The 21,627-nt window shown below is 48.1% G+C and overlaps 1 protein-coding gene across 7 annotated transcripts in view; it reads left to right on the top strand.

Moving 5' to 3' along the window:
- NR6A1 (nuclear receptor subfamily 6 group A member 1) overlaps positions 1–15,486 on the top strand; it is a 202,611-nt gene extending 187,125 nt beyond the window's left edge. For all 7 annotated transcript variants that reach the window (XM_031677526.2, XM_031677528.2, XM_072960115.1 and 4 more), the window contains 3 exons: positions 4,421–4,542; positions 8,444–8,596; positions 10,255–15,486. In XM_031677526.2, the coding sequence (XP_031533386.1) occupies positions 4,421–4,542; positions 8,444–8,596; positions 10,255–10,343 (364 nt within the window). In that variant the 3' untranslated portion in view covers positions 10,344–15,486. The remainder of the gene's footprint in view (positions 1–4,420; positions 4,543–8,443; positions 8,597–10,254) is intronic.
- The last annotated feature ends 6,141 nt before the right edge of the window (positions 15,487–21,627 follow it).

Here is a 21,627-nt window from a genome sequence, read left to right as displayed (position 1 = left end):
TGGAGAGAAAGACAGAAAAGACCGGTCATGAAGGTACTCAGATGCTAATCTAAAAAATTTAGATTTTACTGTGCTAACAGTTTTAAGTCAGGACATTTTTAAGTAGAGCAGGTACACGGTCAGGTTGCATTTTAGAAAGATCTCCGTGGCTATAAAGTTCAAGACGGATTGCGTGGGCAAGGCTAGAGGACAGTGGCTGGGTAGGAGGCTATTCCATAGCCCAGGTGAAAGTAAACGAGGCCTGGACAAGGCAACAGTGACTGTGGGAATAGACAGGGCAGCACAGTAAGAGGTGATAAGGGGGTAAAGCCGGTGGAACTTCAGTGAGTGGAAAAGCTGGGATGCTGCCAGGCAGGTGAGCACTAATTCTCTTGCCTGAGATAATGGAGCCTGGGAAGGACAGGTTGAGAGGTGAGTCACTGTGAGTTTACCTTGGGGTATGTCGAGTCTGAGATGCATGTGGAATGGCCCAGGAGGCCAGAGGAGATAGAAGTATGAGAACCTGTGAAATCAGGTTCATGACTCTGAAGCTAGAAACCCAGAGTGTGGAGTCTGTAATTGGCCATGGCTCTTTCCTACCTTGCCTGCTCCAGCATTACTCCCACTCCTGCAAAATGCCTCTTAACTTTTTCACAACTCTTGAGTGCAAGTGAGTTCCTGCTGTCATGAAAAGGCTTTTCCCGAATGATACATGACCACCTCCTTTTCTCTACTCAAATATTGAATCAAATTTATGGTGCCCATTTTCCTTAATCAGGCTGTTATCAGACAATGAGCTGGGCGAATTTGATTTAAAGCAGATTGTAGCACCAGCCAGTGACTGCTCCTGGCCCTAATCAAGACTCCTTCATTCTCAGGAGAAGATGCCTTACACTAGATGGGCTTTAATGGGCACTTCTATCTCATGAGCACTGGCTCCATTTCTGCCAGATCTTTGGAAAGTTGCCTCCCAGCTTCCCTACTGTCTACGACCCTAGCTGTGAGGAAGCAGTCTTTTCTTTTTGCTGTTACAATGGGAGTGATGATGCTGCTGTTAATGTTAATGGCTAACAATTATAGACTGTTTATTGCACCAAATTTCATCTTAAATGCTTTACAAACAGTATTTGTTTAGTCCACACTACTACCCTAAGAGACCGTACTGTTATCCCTGTTCCACAGATAAGGAGCATGAGAGTCAGAGAGGTGAAAACTCAGGGCTACAGAGTTAAGAGAGATGGAGTTGAGATTATCACCTAAATCTCTTGTGCTCCAAAGCCCAGGCTCTTTGACATCACTACATTTTTTAGCCTTCTCAAAAGTCTGACTTTCTGGAATGTGTCCTGGAGCAGCAGGCTTCCTTTTCATCTGGAGTCTGCATGTGGTTGCTGAGATGGCAGTTCCTCTAAAGCTGTGGCTGATCACTGCTTCTGGGGGTAGGTGCATTTAGACAAATGAAAAAGAGACAACTGGGCCTTTCAACCCCCTTAATGGAACATAACTTATGTAGTGTCAGCTTCAATTGCTGACTGAATGGTCCAGTGGTTTGGGGGATCCTGGCAGGAATGTTTTCCTTGTCCTGGCATGCTTGTGTAATGGGAACCTAGAAGAAGAATGGGTGTGTTTGTCCAACTTTCTGGCTTTGAATACTGATAATTTGTAGACAGGGAATACAGGGGTGTTAGAACTGTGGAGTGGGCAGATGTGGAGGAGGCACGGCTGCAGGAGAAAGCAGGCCCATGGAACAGAGAACAATTTGTTTATCAAGGGGTGGGATGCGGGGTGTGGAGGAAAGCTTTGCGGTCGGCCTGTGGAGACTGAGTGGGGGCTGCTGGGCTGGCTGCCAACCCCCCCTGACTGCCAGGGGTCCACGATGGTTGCCTGCCCTAGGAAATATGGGAGAGAGGGTATGTGCTCTCCCCAAGAGCAAGGGCAGATCTGGGGCGTATTTTCGGGCCAGGCACGTGAGAGCTCCGTTGTGTCCCTCAAGTCAAGACTCAACTAGGAATAGGTTTGGCAGTGCTGTCTAGGAGTCTGGCCAGTAGCCACACACCTGCAGGTTCTGCAGTGCCAGAGTGAGCACTTGGGGCAAGAGGTTACTGAGGAAGGGAGAGAGCGTTATCTTTGCTTGCTACCAGACTGCTCAGCCACCAGACAGAGGCTGACCCTGCTGCTCTACTTGCATCCTGCTTTTTAATGCCCTACCCCATCTCCACCCCACCCCTCCAAAGAGATACTGAAGGGAATTTGCAGTAAGACCTTTTCCCTCTCAAGAACAGAAGTAGCTGACAAAGTACTGAGATGAGGAGTGATCTTCACTCCCAGACACGCTGCCTCCAAAGGTCTCAGCTGCGGGGGTGGGCAGTTCTGTGCACTGCAGCAAGTCCAGCACCCATTCTGGGTTGGACCCTGGGCTGAGTTGCTGTGGGAACACAGAGCTCCTGAAGTCCCCTCTGGTGGCCTTTCCCAGTTGCCAGTTGAGAACAAGTCAGTCAGGAAATGGACAGTGTAGTGCTGCGAAAGCCACAGGCTTGGAATGAGGTGACTTGGATTTAAGCCTTGGCTGCACCAGCATTTATTTCACGTATAACTTTGGGGAAGGCACCTCTTCTGTCTCCTCATCTCTAACATGAAGGTGATATTACTTATCTTACAGGTTATCAGGAGGGTAAAATATAAGAATGCAATAAAGGCACAATAAATAATTTCTCTGAGCCTTTGTTTCCACATGTAAACAAAGATTATCATATCCATTTTGTGGATTATTGTGAGAATCCATTGAAATGATGTATGTAAAATATTTAACCAAGTGCCTGGCAGGTAGCAAACACTCAGCAAATGGTAGAATAGTACATACGGTTATTATAGTGGTTATTCAACATAAATGTGTCCGTCAGCCAGTCTGGGGAAGTGTTAAAGCTGTAAAAGCCATCGGGCCAGGCACAGAAGGTAGAGTCAGCCGTGGTAGCTCAAATCCCAGACTGACTGGGAGCCACCACACCTGAGGCAGAGGGTCAGAGCTCTGGATTGCGTGGAGCTGCTGCTGCGGCTCCCCCTGGTGCTTGAGAAGTGCAGGTGCCTCTGGCCCCAACAAGAGCCAAGCTTTCCGTAAGGAAGAGAAAATGTCCTGCCTTGTCCAGGAAGCCAGGCTCTTGCGTAGCCTTCAGGGTCAACACAAAAAGCAGTAGGACACAGACAGCAGTAGTACCTCCCCAGGAGTTCTGGACCCCGCCCAGATAGGGCCTTTTTGCCAAACACGGGACTGCAGTACCCAGATCTGAACATGTCACCAGGCAGCAACCCTGAGGCTGAGTGTCCTCTCTGTGACTCAGCGGCATCTAAGACCTTTCAGGAACTCTCCAGCCCACATCTAGAAGGGCAGAGGCTGGGCCTGACCCCAGCTTTTATAAACTCCTGCTTCCCCATTAAGCCTTTGCCTCCTTGGTTTAGGGGTGTCTTCATCTCTGATATAAGATATTCTCCACTCTGACCCCAGTGTATTGGTCCCCTAGCCTTGGACTCCTTTGCCTAAACCTTGGTCTTTCCCCAAGGAACTAACTCCTCATCCACAGAAAGGAGCATGGTCAGTGTTGAGTCTTCACTGCTCGTGGATGCCACCTCAGATGCTCAGAAAACCAAGATCTTGGGGAGTTAGCCCAGTTTCCAAGTTCTAGCTCCACTGCCAACTAGCTGTGCGCTTGTGGACCAGTCCCCTCTATGCTTTGAACTTCAGTTTCTCATCTGTACAATGTTGATTATAATCTCACCTAACCCACAGGGCTGAGAATGTTAAATTAAACAAGATAATGCATATAAAGTGCCAGCACAGAGATAGAGATGGCATGGAGGCCCAGTTAATGTTCCCCTCCCTCCCTAGCTGAGGTCAGGGATGCCAGTAGAAGATTTCACTATGTATAACCTCAGGCCTGCTGGAAACAGTGAACTTAAACAAATATAATCAGTAGCGCTTTCTTTATTGCGGTGGACACTCACTCAGAGTCGCCATGGCAGCTGCCGTTGACACTGGAGGCTGCGTCGCAATGACAGCAGCATCTTAAAAACATCCTATTTCACTACATTTACATCCCAGACCCCCTTTGGCCCTTGTTACCCCAAGCAGGCAAGCGTTACATCTTACAGAGGAAGACCTCAAAACTTAGAGGGGTCAAAGAACTCCCCCAAGGTCTCGTAGCGTGTACACGATGGGCTGGATTTTTAACTTGGATTTGACTGACCCTACCTGACCTTGGGAACAGCAGCTCGTATGAGTTGCCTTGGCCTCCACCTGCCCTTCACAAATGTTTTTGGATTCCTTTTCCCCCCAAGCTCAACCTCTTTCCTATCTTAGCTGCCTTAAGGAGCCGTGGGAGATTCCTGTCTTCCCTTCCACTACCTCCACTGGTATCAGAGCCCACTATTAACACCTGTGTCCATTCCTCAGATTTAGTGATGAAGGGATGGAGGTGATCGAGCGGCTTATATACCTGTATCACAAGTTCCATCAGCTGAAGGTCAGCAATGAGGAGTATGCCTGCATGAAAGCGATTAACTTCCTAAATCAAGGTGAGTGGCGGGGGGATGGAAAGAAGGGACTTTTTCTTTTTTTTGCCAGTGAACACCTGCCCTCATGTTTCATGTCTACCCCCTTTACCCTCAGGACTGTCACACAGAATCTGTCACAGCACATGGGGACCGATCTTGGAAGGCCTGTGCCCCCCTCCTCCTCATCCTGCCCCTCTATAGTGCAGGGCATGGTTTGAATTTTTTCCCTTCAAGCCTAAATGCCACAGCCTCTATAACTCATAGAGAAAGGAAGAGGATTTGCTTTGTTTAGTCAGTTTTAATGCATTTAAACACAGACACCAAGGACAGTACATGCGTCATTTAAAATATGCACGAAGTTTACCAACGACTGAAGAAGAGCAGAGTGACTGATGAAACTATTGGAGATAAGGCCCCTGTGACAGGCTGGCAGAGGTTCTGACGGCCCCTCCAGGGCAGAGTGAGGGTGCACAAAAACACAAACATGCATATCAAGCATGGGTTTTAGTTAGAAGAGTGGTGAATATGATTTAAGGGGAGAATTACCTGCAAAGTGGAGCTTGGTAGCTGCTGGTAAGCAGAGTGTGCAGGAGAATTTGTGTTCTCTTTTTTTTCAAGGTAGCTTGTGAGTGCTCTGCTCTCAGAGTAGAGCTGGGCTGTTTTGCTGCCTGTGATGTTGAAAGTGCTCTGTTCCCATATTCCAGTTTCTTGGTCCCCCTCCTTTGCCCACTCCTCCCTGATCATTGACCAAACCTCCTCCTTCTGCTTCTGCACCATTCATGCATTTATCTGATGTTCTGTGTGCCTCCCTTAGACCAGGCCCTATGTTGAGCATTAAAGACATTTAAATAAATAAGATTGCAGGTTCCTGGCCTCAAAAGTATACATTCTGATGGCACATGATACATTGCTTGAGCCTGAGGGTCGGTGGGGAGATCACTAACTAATTGGAGGAAGAGAAATCTGAGAGCTGGGCCTCAAAGTCTGGGTAAGATTTATATATAGAATACTTATATTCTATATATAAAAAAAGGGTAGGTATGTGTTTATATATATAAATACACTGTATAATATGTATGTTTGAGAAAGAGACTTCTACCTTATAGATATTGCAGGTTTGGTTCCAGACCAAAGTAATAAAGTGAGTATTGCAATAGAGCAAGTCACACGAATTTTTTGGTTTCCTAGTGCCACAAAATTAATGTGTGTACTATACCATAGTCTATTAAGTGTGCACTTAGCATTATGTCTTCAAAAACAATGTATCTACCTTAAAAAAAATGCTTTATCGCTAAAAAATGCTAATGATCATCTGTGCCTTCAGCGGGTCGTAATCTTTTTGCTAGTGGGGGTTCTTGCCTCCATTTTGATGGCTGCCAACTGACCAGGGTGGTGGTGGCTGAAGGTTGAGGTGGCTGTGACAGTTTCTTAAAATAAGACAGCGTGAAGTTTGCTGTATCAGTTGATTTTTTTCCTTCATGAACGATTTCTCTGTAGCATGAGATGCTGTTTGATAGAATTTTACCCACAGTTGAACTTCTTTCAAAATTAAAGTCAGTTCTCTCAAACCCTGCTGATGCTTAATCAACTAAGTTTATGTAATATTATAAATCCTTTGTTGTCATTTCAACAGTAATCATAGCATCTTCACTAGGAGTAGATTTCATCTCAAGAAACCACTTTCTTAGCTCATCCATAAGAAGCAACTCCTTATCCATTAAAGTTTTATCATGAGATTGTAGCAATTTAGTCACATCTTCAGGCTCCACTTCTAATTCTAGTCCTCTTGCTATTCCCACCACACCTGCAGTTACTTCCTCCACTGGAGTCCTGAACCCCTCAAAGTCATCCATGAAGGTTGGAATCAACTTCTTCCAAAATTCTTAATGTTGATACCTCTTCCAGTGAATCATGAATGTTCTTAATTGCATCTAGAATGGTGAATCCTTTCTAGAAGGTTTCAATTTACTTTGCTCAGATCCACCAGAGGAATCACTATCTATGGGCAGCTATAGCTTTACAAAATATATTTCTTAAATAGTTAAACTGAAAGGTTGTAATTAATCCTTGACCCATGGGCTGCAGAATGGCTGTTGTGTTAGCAGGCATGAAAACAACATTAATGTCATTACACATCTCCCTCAGAGCTCTTGGGTGATAGGTGCTTTGTCAGTGAGCAGTAATATTTTGAAAGGAATCTTTTTTCCTGAGTAGATTCCCACAATGGGCTTACAGTATTTAAGAAACCATATTGTGAACAGACGTGCTGTCATTTGGGCTTAGTTCCATTTATAGAGCATAGTTAGATTTAGCATAATTCTTAAGGGCTCTAGGATTTTCAGAATGGTAAATGAGCATTGGCTTCAACTGAAAGTCGCCAGCTGCATTAGCTGCTAACAAGGGGGTAGGCCTGCCTTTTGAAGCTTTGAAGCCAGATGTTGGCTTCTCTTCTCTAGCTATGAAAGTCCTAGATGGCATCTTCTTCCAGTATAAAGCTGTTTGGTGTACATTGAAATTTTGTTTAGTGTAGCCACCTTCATGAATTATCTTAGCTACATCTTCTAGGCAACTTACTGCAGCTTCTTCATCAGCACTTGTCTTACCTCACACTTTCATGTTTTGGTGACTGCATCTTTCCTTAAACCTCACGGACCAACCTCTGCTAGCTTCAATCTTTTCTTCTGCAGTTTCCTCACCTCTCGCAGCCTTCACAAAATTGGAGAGGGTTAGGGTCTTGCTCTGGGTTAGGCTTTGGCTTAAGGAAATGTTGCTGGTTTGATCTCCTATCTAGACTGCTAAAACTTTCTCCATATCAGCAGTAAGGCTGTTTTGCTTTCTTATCTCATGTATTCACTGGAGTAGCACTTTTAATTTCCTTCAAGAACATTTCCTTCACATTCATAACTTGGCTAATGCATAGGAGGCCTCCTTTCAGCCTATCTCAGCTTTTGACATGCCTTCCTCACCTTAATCATTTCTAGCTTTTGATTTAAAATGAGAGATGTGTGACTCTTCCTTCCACTTGAACACTTATAGGTGATTGTAGGGTAATTAATTGGCCTAATTTCAATATTGTTGTGAATAGGGAGATCTGAGGAAAGGGAGAGAGACAGGGGAACAGCCAGTCCACGGAACAGTCAGAAAACACGCCATTTATCAATTAAGTGTATCATCTTACATGGGTGTGGTTTTTGGTGCCCCAAAGTAACTACAGTAGTAACATCAAAGATCACCGATAACAAGCCTAATAGTAATGAGAAAGTCTGAAATATTGCAAGACTTACCAAAATATTGACACAGAGTCACGAAGTAAGCAAATGCTGTTGGAAAAATGATACCAGTAATAGACTTGCTTGGTGCGGAGTTGCCGTACACCTTCAATTTGTGTTTAAAAAAAAAAAAGCAGTATCTGTGAGGTGCAATGAAGTGAAGCACAATAAAACAAGACGTGCCTGTATATAGAAAAAACAAAACAAAATTGGAGTGACCGGGCAGAACACCAGTGGCCCCCGTAGCACAGCGTGAGTGGAAGCACACAGGAGACCGGGGGTGGGGGTGTCTGCAAGGCTTCTGAATGGCTCCAGTAAAAGACAAATTTAAAGATACTGTGAAGGGTAAATTGGGAAAGGTAGATTATTCAGTCAGTTATTCAGCGTCCCCTGCTGCCTTTTCTGTGCCAGCTGGATATGGAGCTGAGAAAGATAGACCTCAAGGGACTCAGTCTAGTGATTGTCCTTGATAATTTTTCCTTTATCTTATTTCTCTTCCCTTAACCATGGCTTTGTTCCTCCATGTCAGAGAGGAGATCCCCTGTTTGTGACAATGTTTAATAACTTTTCATTGAAAGATACACATATTCAAGGAGCTGGTGTTTCTTCCACATTAGAAAGCCCCACCCATTTCCTGTGTCGTTTTTTCACAGATATCAGGGGTCTGAGCAGTGCCTCGCAGCTGGAACAGTTGAACAAACGATATTGGTACATTTGCCAGGATTTCACCGAATATAAATATACACATCAGCCGAACCGTTTTCCTGACCTCATGATGTGCTTACCTGAGATTCGATACATTGCAGGTAATAATCTGGGTCCTGGGCTTCCAGCCCTTCCTTGCTTTTCTTAGCTTGTGAAGGGGATCAGGAAAGCAGTGTTTTCAAGATGCTGATGACAGGCCATCACCAGCTGAATTAAAGAGGCACTACCCTTGCCCTCAGAGAACTTATGTTATAATGAGAAGTTTGTTGTTTCTTTGTAGGGAGGAGAATCTAACATTTCCTAAGCTCCTGGGATGTGCAGGGTACTTTGTGGCCCGATGTTATTTAATCTCAGAAAAATTTTTGCAAGGCTGGTGGTTGGTGATATTATGGCCATTCTGTGGATGGGGAAACAGGCTCAGAGTCTCTCATTAAGGTCATTTCTTGAACTATATACGTTAAAAGGGTGGATCTTATTGTATGTAAACTATATCTCAATTTTTAAAATTAACTTTATTTCATAGGATTGCCTATAGGTTTTTAGTGATCATTTATTTATAGTAATATCTTTAAAACAGTCCTCAAAAATCCTATGTTTGTAAAAGACTTTTTGTTTTGTGGTTCTGACCGTCTTATGAGCTTCTGACATTTAAATAGCTCCATTTCTACATAAAATTCTGGCTTTTGTTGTTGTTGCTTTATTTCATTTAGTAAAGATTCTTGTTTATAGCTATATATATGGAGGGGCAGCTAAAAAATGTGACCTCTAGGCTGAACTTGTTCCTGTGTAATTCAGCATTAAATACAATTTTGATGAAAAAAATTTTCAATCTGTCAAAGGAATTTTTTTCTACTTTTTGGGGCCACAGAGTAGTCTAGGAGACGTGAACTAGCCCTAAACTATTGGAATCTTAGGAACATTTTGCTAGTTTATGACTCAGCATTTTCAAAACTGTTCTGCCAAAGTGGGATATTAATCAGGTGCTCTATGAAAGGAAGGGAAGTCAGTAATTACGCCCAGCTCGCTGGGCCGTCAGCCCTAGCGGCACTTAGTCACCTGGGAAGCCTTTACGAGATGTCTGTGCTTGGGTTACACCTCCAGAGATTCAGATTTAACTGGTATAGAGTGGAGCCTGGGCATCAGTATTTTTAAAAAACCCTAAGGTACTGTCAGGGAGAAGAACCATAGCCTCAGATATTTACAAAGCACGGTAGCACGCTGAGCGCTGTGAGACGTCCTCCGATAGAGAAACCCTTTTTAACCCTGAATTTCTCAATTTACTTGACCCTGTAACCACCCTTTTTTCCTCAGTATTTTTATTAACCCATTATACTTTCTGAAGAACAATGCTTTCTAGAATGCTAGTTAAAGAACCTACCAGGAAATAAAACAGGATATGTTTTTCTTGGTATTTTAGCTCTAAGAGGAATGTAGGAATACCTCTCAGTTTCAGATTCCTTATCTGTAAAATGGGGGGAAAAGTAATTATCATACAGAAATATTGTGAAAATTAAATGAATTAATGCATTTTAAATACAGTGATTATAGCTTGCACCGTTACTAGATTCCCTAGGACGCCAAAATGAGTCCGAGTATCAGGATGCTGGCCCAGTCTGTCTCACCTCTGTAATGCTCCCGGCACTTTCCTTGCCCCAGTCATTCAAACAGGCGACATTCTCCCTTCACCAGCCCTAGAGGAGGCAGACACGCCCTTCCCCTAGTGTCCACCGCTTACTCTTCTTTTCCCACCCTTTCCCAGGAAAGATGGTGAACGTACCCCTGGAGCAGCTGCCCCTCCTCTTTAAGGTGGTGCTGCATTCCTGCAAGACAAGTGTGGGCAAGGAGTGACCTGTCCCCAGCACCCCTCCTCCGGCCAGCCACAACGCCTGGGGTGGGCAGGACGGGCTCCAGAGGAAAGAGCCAGAGAGACCAAGGTGGAGGCTGTGGAGCAGCGTTGCCAATTGCCTCCAGAGCAAGAAGAGTGTTTGTTTGTTTGTCTGTTTTTTTTAACCTCATTTTTCTATATATTTATTTCACGACAGAGTTGAATGTATGGCCTTCAACATGATGCACATGCTTTTGTATGAATGCAGCCGATGCATTTCCTTGCAGTTTACAGAATGTGAAGATGTTTAATGTTACAGTGTTGTCATTGTTTAGAGATAGTTCTTTTGTATTTTGAGGGAGAGGGTGGGATGGGGCTGAGATGACTATTTCCATAATGTTGACAAAGATGACTACCTCAGTGGAAAGGGAGGGGTGTGACCATCCCTACTTTTTCTACAATTTCTCAGGAGACTCATGTATCTGTCAGAGAGCAAACTGCCTTTTTCTAGCCGCAGAATTGACAGGTAAAAGAGCACACCGTAAAAGGGAAAGTGGTGTGCGGAGGTTTACCAGGCAAAGTGCGTGCGACATTGGGGGCAGGGCAGGAGATGAGGATTTAGCCATCTCTTTTCTTTGGAAAGCATAAAAGCTGAGAGAGTCAGGCATGGTGACCAAATCTAGGTTAGGTGTCCTCCCTCCAAACAAGTCCTCAGGGAGAAGGGTTTCTATTCTCGCACCACTCTGGGGGGCTCCGCTCCCCACCAACCATAGCACCACTGCTGATTTCCGCCACTGTCACTTTTTCTTCCAGGCAAAGTCCTGGCAATAAGCTAAGCCTTGGGGCTTGCCTCCCAGCTCCGTCGGGGCTCACGGCTACCTAGATTCCTCTCCCGGCTCTGCCAAGACCTGCTGTCCTCAGGCTCCTTGCCTCTCCCTTATAAATTTGACTTCCTGTTGGCCCTTTGAAAAAACAACCATACCAATTGTCGTGATCTGAATCCTGGTGCCCACTACTGATTTATTCTCCTTTCACCTTCAAAACTTAGTGTGACAAAGGCCAGACTGCTAATCGAATAAACACTTCTCCTTTGGAACTCCCTGCTTCTTCCCCACCCCATCCCATTCCACCCTCAGGTCTGAATCCAAAACTACACACAGCCTCTTTTTCAAGCAGTAGGAACATTTACGCATCTGCCGACCAGAATTTTTGCCGCTACATTCTGCTCCAGGCTCTCCTGATCTCTCCAGAATGAGTCCAGGCTTCCTCCGAAGAGAAAGCCCAAGGCCCAGAATGGCTCAGTTGCCCCTTAGAGCCTGGCTGACCGAGGCCTCAAGGGCTGGAGTCCAGACCTCCTGGGAGGGAAGGGGGCTTTAAACTACCTCACGTTCCTAAAGGCCTGGCTGCCCCTCTGCAGATACGGCCTGGACCCCTTGTTCTTCTACTACCTGCCCCGCCTAGCCCCGGGAAGTGTTTCTTACCCTCTTGGCTTTGGCCAGCGGTCACACCAGGTCTGTCGTGGAACTCTTTCAGGTGTTTTTCTCTTCTCTGCCTCACTGCAGCAATTGTTGCTGCCTAAACCCGGGTACCTCCCAGAGCCAGTGTAGCAGACAGACCACGTAGCTGGGTACAGACCCTGGGTGGGCCTGAGGGGCCTACAGCACCTCCTTTTGCCTATTTAGTCAAAGGCCGTTTGCTCTCTTCCCAGCTCAGCCTAGCACACTTACTCAGAGGGCCACCATACTGCGTGCGTATCAGGTAGTCTGTAATTGTGATTCTTCCTTTCCGGTGAAATGTTACGGGTACCAGCAGAGTGATGATTTTGTCCCTTGATGGATCTAAATCTCAGAGCATTACTTGTCAGTGCTGTTTCCTCAACGACTCTTGAGAAAGAAAGAAGAAACGTGTTCCTCAGGAAAAGCTTCAACCAGAATGTTTTTCACATGTCAGTGGGAAGATTTTTGAGTGTATATCTGTTTATTTCTAAGTTCACAACATTTTTGTTTTTCTGATTTTTTATTTAACCAACTAGATAACATTCTTTGGCTACAGGTCAGACTCCAAGCCACTTTCCTCAAAATAGGGGAGGGTGCACATATCAGGGACCCCTTCAAGACAGCTCCTGTGTGCAACATCTCTCTTTGCTAGATCTCCATCGGTCAAGTTATTAGTATTTTTTGAAATTGCTTTTCTCTTAATTAAGCATTTTGCCGGTTGTGTTGGGTATCAAAGGAAAATTGCTCTCTGATGAGGCAAGAACACATCTCTTTAATAATGCAGCATTAAACAGAGCAAGTTGTTAATCTGTAGAGTGGGGGAAAGGTTCTGCAAGTTGCCATTGTACAAATCCATTTTTACAAATGTTTGCAGCAGATTCCGCAGAACAAAGAGCCCATTCATTGCCGAGAGCCCTGCAGAATCGCTGAGCCAAGTGGCCGTGTGTTCTGAGCCGGAGCCTGACCTGTGGACCGCCTTTAATGTCTTCTGCACCCAGTCCTTTTATGACATGGGCTTTTTTTAAACAGGGTAAAGTGACTGTGTTGCGTCGCAAACTCAGGTATTATGAGAGGAAGGTAGGAGTATAGCTAGCAGCGTGGAGACATTAGGTCAGCCACTAGATGTATTTGTGAATTCAGTTTGAAGGACACAGAGAAAGGTTGGAGGGGGAGGTTTGGTGTGTTTGTTTTTTGCCTTTCTTCCCATGTTTGGTTAACAGGTAGCCTTTTTGCTAGTGGAAAAGAAAAAAGTTGTGCGTGTTGTCTCTAATTCCCCTCTCTTCTGTCCTCTCTCTGATCCCCTGCCACCAACAGCACTCACTTTGAGTGAGACTTTTTCCACCATGAAAAGACGACCATGAAAGCTGTGTGGTAAAGGAGAGTCCCGCCTCCTTGCGCTGCACTGAAACATACAAGCCTTTCCCTTCCTTTCCCTTTAGATGTTTCCTTGACCCAAAACAAAAGTTTGGAATCTTGGAACTTTAACTACAGCTCATGCTCTCTGGCTCCTTTGTAGACTTTTGGAGTCTTTCACAAGGTTTGGTGGTCCTGTCCTGAGTCTGGAGAAACTTGCCAGAACCTGTCTCAAAGCACTCCACCTGGCTCAGAGGATCCCCAGGCCCCAGCCCGATCCATAAGTGAGGTGGAAGAGAGAGAAGGCAGCAGGCAGGAGCTTCCCTGCCCTGGTCCCAGATCCAGAGGGGGGAATGGAGGGAACCTAGGGGTCTCCACGACATCACTGACAGTCACCCACTCTACACCATCCTGCCTCGCACCTGCCACCCCTTCTCAGGGAAGAGAGTCCTGCCGTGGCCGGCGTGCCACCAGGTCCTAAGAGCCCTGGGCTCTCTGAGCTAGCTGCTTTGCTCTGCTGCCTGTTTCCTACCTTTGTTTGTTCTCAGTTTCCTGGGGAATGGGACAGATGGAGACAGACAGACAGACCCAGTATGGGCAACATCTAGGCCATGTCCAGAGTTGGCCAAAGTGAAGGGACACTGGCCTCCCAGCAGGACAGGAAGCTGAGCAGTGGTTCCAAGTCTCTAGCTCTGGGCCCCTGGTCTATGTCTTTTTTTCCACGTTGCTTTTTAAATTTTTGCAGTTGTTTTAAGAAATCCAGCCTTTTAGATCAGCCTTTTTATTAAACTTTAAATTTTTCTCTATTAATATTTTTAAAAGTAAAAAACAACCCTCCCAAAAAAAAAGCCAGAAAACAAACCCCCCCAAAAAAACCCTATAAACAAAAAACCCACCACTCTTTCCCTGACTTGATCCATGAAGGTCCCCCTGCACTCCCCTCTGCCTTTGCAGTTGATCATCCCTCCCTTTTTCCTCAGCTTGAAGCATCTACGTCCAGTGTCTGTTAAATGATGTTTTATCTGTGTCTCAGGATAAGAAACGGCAATCATTCCACCACGTGCTGGAAACTGGTTAGCCTTGAGGCAAGGGTTTCTAGGGCCACAGCTCAGGGATGTGTATTTAATTACAGGGTCCCCAGAAACCCCTCTTTTGGCTACCACAAGCAACGACTTCTTTTCTGGGCTTGGGAGCCAGACCTGGACAGTTTCCTCAGAGGCAGGGGCCCCCCTTTGGCCAGAGGTGGGCTGCCTTGAGACCTGAAGTCCTCTGGCTGTCCTGCAACATGAGCTGCAGTGGCCCCACCTCTGCCAGCTCACCAGATGCCTGATCCCTCTGCCCAGTCCAGTCCCCGTCTGGCCTCCCTCCCCTGGGCCTGCAGCCCTGAATGAGCCGCAGCCTGCTCAGGAATCCATTGCAAACTCAAAGGGAAGCTGTGAATCAGGCTGGAGCTTGCTCCAAGCCCAAGAAAAAAGTTGGTTTACTGGTGGAGGCTGGTCTTCCAGATCCTGGAGCCAGCCCTGCCAGCCAAAGGATCATTTTTGCCCTTTGGTGACCATTGTTTTCTCTGAAATGTCTTATAAAATAGGTGATAATGTTGTTGACTCAAATTTCCATGAAAAAGAAAAAGAGAAAAAAAAAACTACCTCTTGCGTGACATCCTGGTCGATTCCTCTCTGAAGAATCTTGTGGGAAAAGAATACTGTAGCTCCTGCTCTGTTTACATGTTTCTGTCGGGAAAGAAGCCTCTCCTGCCCTGGGGTGTTGGTGTTTTTGTCTGTGTTGCCATCCCAGGCCTGCGATAGGGGCTTGTGGCTGCGTTGTAATGTCTGGGCCATGTCTGAGGAGACCTTCCCACCTGCCCAGCCAGGGACTGGCCACCCCTTGAAGAGGCTTCCATTTCCTTCCTGTGATCCAAGGCACAGGGGAGTGCCACCTCCCATGACACCACCTTCAGGAGCTCTGGTGGCATGTGCATCCATGAGCCTACCTCTGGGCTGCCCACCCTAGGCCCACTGCTACCCACAGTCCTGTACAGGAATCGAGTAAACAGGATGTCTCTGAGCCCTTGTCCCCAAAGGGCCGGCCAAGGGCTGCCCGCCAAGCTGGCTCCATCAGCCCTGCGTGACCAAATGGTCGTTGGCGGGCTGTGCTACCCAGGCCCTCTGCTACCTCCCACCCTGCCATCTGGCAAGGGATGGGCCCTTTTCTGTGAATTGACTACCTGTGGAAATGTGACCAATTAGTGTGAAATGCATGTTTAGCAAATGTTAGGTACTGTATTTGAACCAATAAATGTGAATCCTTCTGCACATGGCATCTGTTTGTGAAGCGTGTCTGGGGTTCTAAGGAGGGAGGATGGGTTGTCCTAAGGAGCTGGCTGTACCTTCAGACCTGTTGCTTCTGCGTGTAGCTGATACCCACCCAGTTCCTACTGCTGAGGGTCTGGCAGAGGGCTGTCTCAGAACTGTTTGAATTGATGAGCCAACACTGACTCAGATGCGGTGCCCGCTCTGTGTGGCAGGCACTGTGTTGGGACTTCTCACAAACCTGAACCACCTTCAACTTAAAGAATTATCACCTCCGTGTCACAGTTGAATAAACTAGGGTGAAATGAGGTGAAGGGACTCAACAGCCAGAAAGTGGTGCAGCTAGAGGAACTGAGTCAGTGGAAGAGGCAAACAGACCTTTGCGGTACAGTGGGGTCAGGATTGTGATTAAGGACATATACGGGGTTGTAAGGGCCCAGAGGAGGGAGTGACTTGCTTTACTCAGGAACAGCTTCACAGATAAGTGTTGAAGGTGGGCCTTGAATAAAGTCACCAGACAGACAGACTAGGTAGAGGGGTCAACAACATGTTTGAAGGCCTAGCTGTGAGTCAGAAACGTGGACTATTCAGGCATAACAAGGGACTGCCATGGCAGGAATGCTGGCAGATGGGAGGTTTTTCCAAGAGTTGATGGAGACGCACTTGGGAGCCTTGAATGCCACATTCAGGAGTTTGGGGAAGGAAAGGGAGCTCCTCGGTGACAGCAGTGTGCTGGTGGGTGTCCTGTCTATGTCACTGTAGTCCAAGCAGTTAATACCTGTCTTTCCAGAAAATAGATGAGATTTTCTAGAGCTGAGAAAATGGAGGCTCAGAGGTCAAGGGGTGTGTCCGAAGTCACACAGGAAATGTCAGAGTCATGACTTGAACCTAGATCTGCCCAACTCAAAAGCCCAACTGTCCTGAAAGAAGTGACAACAGCTGGGGTTGAGGGGTTATGTGAAGACAGATGGGAAAGACGAACGCTCCTCAGTTCAGGAAGATAAAGGTTGAGTCTGATCAAAGTCTATTAAATCCTCATGTGTGAAGTGAGGGGAAGCCCAGCTGCCTTCCCGTACCTCGGCCTCCTCCAGCACAAGGGACCAGAGAGCCCTTGAGGTTTGAAAGAGATGGTTTTAGAACAAAGGAAGCGCTGCAGAACTAATTAGTAGGCTCTTCCTTGCCCCGCAAGAGGGAACAGATAAGACACAGAGGTGCAAGGAGGAGAAAGAACGTATTTGCTGAGAGCCTAGTGGGTGCCAGGCACCAGGATCAGTGCTGCCCGTGCAGTGTCTCCTCGTTGTAATCCTAACAGTTCTGCAAGGCGTAGGCCTCAGCCTCAGTTTACTCTTAAGCACGTAGAAGGCCACAGACACCGAATATTGGTTTCTCGGAACACAGGCAACCCACAGGTGGCTCCGTGGAAGAAGAAGTAGGAGTCCTGCTGAAAATCTGGGAAATGCTGCGCTCACTTTGCCTTCCTCCCATCGATTCCCAGCCTTCGTTAGTCTATTAAAGGCTCTGAGAAGTCTTACCTGAAGAAGCTTTAATTTTGTATAGCCCAGGGTCTACCGAAAGCATCTGAACATGGAACGTTCTTTCTTCCTGTTAACATTCTGTTGGGACGGTGTTCCATGGAATAAAATTTAAGACACTGCCCTAAATTTCTAAATTGCTACTTAACTAATACTGAGCTTTTGGTTTCTTTGAGTGCCAGGCAATAGCCTGGAAGTAAAGAATAATAAAGTAATTAATGTAAACAGCAAGGCCAAGTGCTATGCTAATAAGCATTTTATGTCCATTCAATTACCGATTCCTCAAGGCCACCCTATGAGGTTGATGTTGTAATGATCCCATTTTACAGATAAAGCAGTGGCCCAGAAAGGGTAAGTAATTTGTCTAAGGTTACTTAACTTGTATGGAACTAAAGGAATGACTGTAAACGAGCACTGATTGACAGCCTGCTATCAGGATCTGCTGAGCCCCTTACTCTTCTGCAAACCCTCTGAGGTGAGATCATTTCTAACTGAAGAGGAAAGAGGGCAGCTCTGGGTTACATCAGAGTCTGAAGCCAGAAACCCCTAGAAATGGTGGGCGGGAGAGGGTGTGGGGATGAGGTTGGATGTGGCTACGTGGAGCCCTCTCCCAGGGATCATTTTCCTCAGGCAGCTTGTTGACATCAACCAGGGGTCTCACCACCTGAGTTCGAATTCCAGCCCTTTTCCTTGTATGTGGCCTTGACCCAGATAGATACCTCTGTGATCCTCACTTTCCCTGGCAGATAAATGGAGAAAACAGTGCTGTGTCTTAGGGGTTTAAGGAGGGCTCACTGTGGCTGGTTCAAAGTAGGGACTCAATGAAGTCATTCCATAAAGGAAGCTGTGTGAGGGGAGCCGTAGCCCCTCATACCCCAATGGCAGAAAACTAGGAGAGCCAGAAGCCGCCGGTCTGACTTTGCCCAGCCTTGGCCTGGCTGCCCACCACGGTTTTAGGTCCACAGTGGTAATCAGCCTGAGATCCTGTGGCAAAAGTGCCCAACAGTCAGGCCCAGGGCTCTTGGAGTCTTGTTCCCTTAGCAACAAGTTTCACCATGGAGACCACAGCCCCATCCTTGCCCTCCCTGCAAGCTCCCTCTCCACAGACCTTCGTGTTCCACACCTAGTCCAAGGAGCAGTGTGGCAACTAAGGAAAGCTTCAAGGAGGCTCTTCCTCAGACTGAGGAGTTTGAGGCACAGCCAGCAAGAGAGACGAAGGGAGCTTCTATTTTTGGTGTCTACTGTATGCCTGACGAGCTTCTGAGGAGGCTACGTATGTGGTCTCATTTGGGTTGAAAACCAGGCACTCGCCCTATTTTACGTAAGTGGAAACTGAGGCCCAAGGAGATGAGATGGACCAGCTCAAAGTGTTGGAGCTGAGACTTGAATCCACGGTTTCTGGTCCAGGAACCCCTTTTTTCTCTGCAGCTCTCCACCTCCACATGCATTGTCAAGACACAGCCTCCAGCCTCAGTCTGGGGAGGGTTGGATGGTTGGGCAAATCCTGTGCCCTAGGCCCCGGCTGGTAGCGCAAGCAACAGCCAGCAGCCTTCTGAGGTCGGGGCTGGGCTCTGGGAGCAGCAGCAGTGGAGGAACTGCACTATTTTAAGCCAGGGCCAGCAGGCCCCATGTAGGCACAGGGAGGGTGGCCTCGGGCCCTTGGCCAGCTTCCTGGAAGTCACCATGGCCTCCCTCCTCTCCCCTGAGCAGCTTTTTGAGGCAGTCACTTCCCTACAAACAGGAAGGAGGCTCTCAGGCTTAGAGACCTCCGACCCCAGCTTCCGCCTTCTACCCCCGGGGCTCTGCTGCACAGGGGAGCCCCCCAGCTCCAGACCCTGATCAGTGTCCATTATCTGGGCTGTCTCTTAGCAGGTGGGTGGGAGGAGGTCTGGATTTCTGTTGCTTGGGCTTCCACAGTTCACCCATTACAAGTCTAAGGCCTCCACTTGCCCAAGATCTCTGCCCTCTTGCCTACAGCCTGATTTCTCATATACATTCCCATTGAGGCTGGCTACCATGAGCCAGAGAGAAGAGCAGAGGTGTCCCCAGAGTCAGTCCCACTCAAGGACCTGAGAGAGAGGCAGACTAAGAGCCAGCAGCAGAAACAAACTGAGACATTCTCAGAGAAAGATGGGGGCAAAAACTGACAAACACAGATTGACTGTGGCTGAGTCAAAAGCAGAGAGAGAGAGAGAGAGAGAGAGAGAGAGACAGCTGCAAAGAGCTGGGGCCAAGAGGCCAGTGGGGGTCTCTTGAGTGGTTGCTCCTGACCACCCCCAAGTACAGGCACTGTCTCAGGACTGTGGGGGGCCCACTGGCTGCTGAAGAGCTGAAGGGAGGAATGTGGGGAGCAAGGCTGGGTCACCCCTTGAGGGCCAAGCGTGTGCACTGTGAGATAAACTACCCCAGGAAGAGGGCCCCAGCTGCGACTGCACGCTCCAGGAGCACGGTGGGGAGGCCCAGGCCCAAGGCTGGAGCCCAGCCCTGCCAGACACCCAGCTCCTGCAACTCCTCCTGAGGGTCTCCACCAGGCCTCATAGTCTGGAAGGTCCGGGGACCCTCAGCTCAGCCCTGGAGGACGTGCAGATTCCCATCCATAGAAGAGCAGGCGGGGGGGTCCGAGGGAGCCTCACTTCTCCAGCTCTGGCTACAGTTCTGGCTCAGGTGAGGGGGCCAGGGGACCAGGGGGCGGAGGGGCGGGGGGGCTCCAGCAGAGAGGCACTGTGGTGGAGCAGCTGTGAGCAGGACCATGAGTTGTCCCCAGATGGCTTTGCTCCCTCTTGTGCACGAGTGTGGTCTGTGTGCGAGTGTCCACGTGCTTCCTCGCTTATAGGGGTACGCACAGACTTACATTTCCAAGTGTTGCCAGGAGTCCCTCTCTGCCTCCTCAAGTCCTTCCTCTCAGACTAGAAAAGGAGCCCCAGAGGCACCTGGTCTCTCCCGCCCCCATTAGGTGGTCCAGCCCCAAGAGCCATGAGGCAGAGGGGGAAGAGCAATCAGGTCTGTTGCCGTCCCCCTGCCCCCCTCCTCACGCTGCAGCTGAGGCTCCCGCCGGCCACGGCCTTGACCCGGCACTATGGACTTCTCTGACATTGGCATCGGATCTGAACATCTGGCAGCGGGCTGATAAGGGGTGCAGCGGAAACAGCCTCTGCTGCTGCCAGCAGCCCCACCCCCTCCGCTGCCCTGCAAGGGGTCTTCACAGCCACACTTGCTGCCTCCAGCTCAGGGCCCCTGCCCTTCTCTTCTCGTTCTTTGCCTCAGGCGCTCTCTCTCTCTCTCCCCCTCCTTCTCCCTCTCTCCCCCCCACTGCCTCATTTCTTCTTTCATTCCTTCTGCACCCCCATTACCCTTTACTCTCTGTCTCTGTCCCTCTCTCTGGCCATCTCTGGGTCTGTTACACTGTCAGTGGTTCTCCCTTTCCTCTCATTTTCTGCCTCATTATTTCTATGACTTCTTTTTTCTGTCTATCTTTCTACGCTGTACCCCAACCCCAGCCTGATAGTTCTGTCTCTTCTCCATTTCAGTTTCTGGGTCTCTGGTTTGTTTGTTCCTTGTTCCACCTCCAGGAAATAGGCCTGGCACTTTGGGAAAGTCCCCACTTAGAAGAGAGACCCTGGGCTTTGTTTGCTTCGGGAGGGAGGGAGGGGGAGCCTGGGCCAGGCCACACCCCTTCTCCTTCCCCTCTAGGGGGGGTCTCATGGCCTGGGACCACCTGGGCTGGAGCTGGAAGGAAAGGACGAATAGGCCACCCAGGGGCTCTGGCTGGGTGGAGAGGACTGGGTCTGCAAGCCCAGGCTCTGGGCTCCCGCTACCTGAATTTGAATCCTGATTCCATCACACCCTTGTTCTGTGACTTTGGGAAGATGCTTCATCTCTCTGAGCCTGAGTTTCCTCATCTCTCAGATGCCGCTCGGGGAGGTGAGGGGAAACTACTACCTACTTCCCAGGATGGTAGAGAGGGTTTGAGACTGGCCACAGGTGGGAACTGAGCACATAGGAGGCACTTTTGTGTCAGGGCCTTGCCACTCCCAGCATGCCTCATCCAGTAAGGGTGAGGGCAGAGGGGCTGGCACAGAGGAAGAGGATGTCAGTAAACATATTCAGGGTGATTGGAGCGAGGAGCACCCAGACCAAGTGGTGGAAAGTGACAGCCGACTGCATATACAGAAGGCAGCAGAACAGGAGAACAGGACACAGAACTCTCCATGTACAGGAAGCATGTGGGCAACAGCAAGAAGTCATTCAACAAACACTCGCTGATGCTGGCTCTGTGCTGACTGCTGCAGACTCAGAAATAAATCAGCCCTGAGCCTTTCCTTGAGGGTTCCCCAGGCTGGGGTGAGTCACCCCATCACAGAAGGGCAAAAAGTGTTCAGGAGGATGTTGCAATCTCAGACTCAACCCAGAAAGGTCCACTAAGGACAGACCTGCCAGTCCTTCTGCTGGTTTGTTTGTATTTTGCTAACATTTATGGAGCACATATGACATGTCAGGCAGCCACTGAGTATGTTGCATATGTTGTCTCATTTTGTCCCCATTTTACGGAGAGGATGTGAGGCCCGGAGAGGGGAAGTGACTGGTCCCAGTTCACACAGCTAGAACGTGGCAGAACTG

Source organism: Vicugna pacos, chromosome 4 (assembly GCF_048564905.1).
Source record: "Vicugna pacos chromosome 4, VicPac4, whole genome shotgun sequence".
NCBI lineage: Eukaryota > Metazoa > Chordata > Mammalia > Artiodactyla > Camelidae > Vicugna > Vicugna pacos.
The sequence above is the reverse complement of the archived record's forward strand: the minus strand, read 5'-3'. Positions and strand labels throughout refer to the sequence as shown.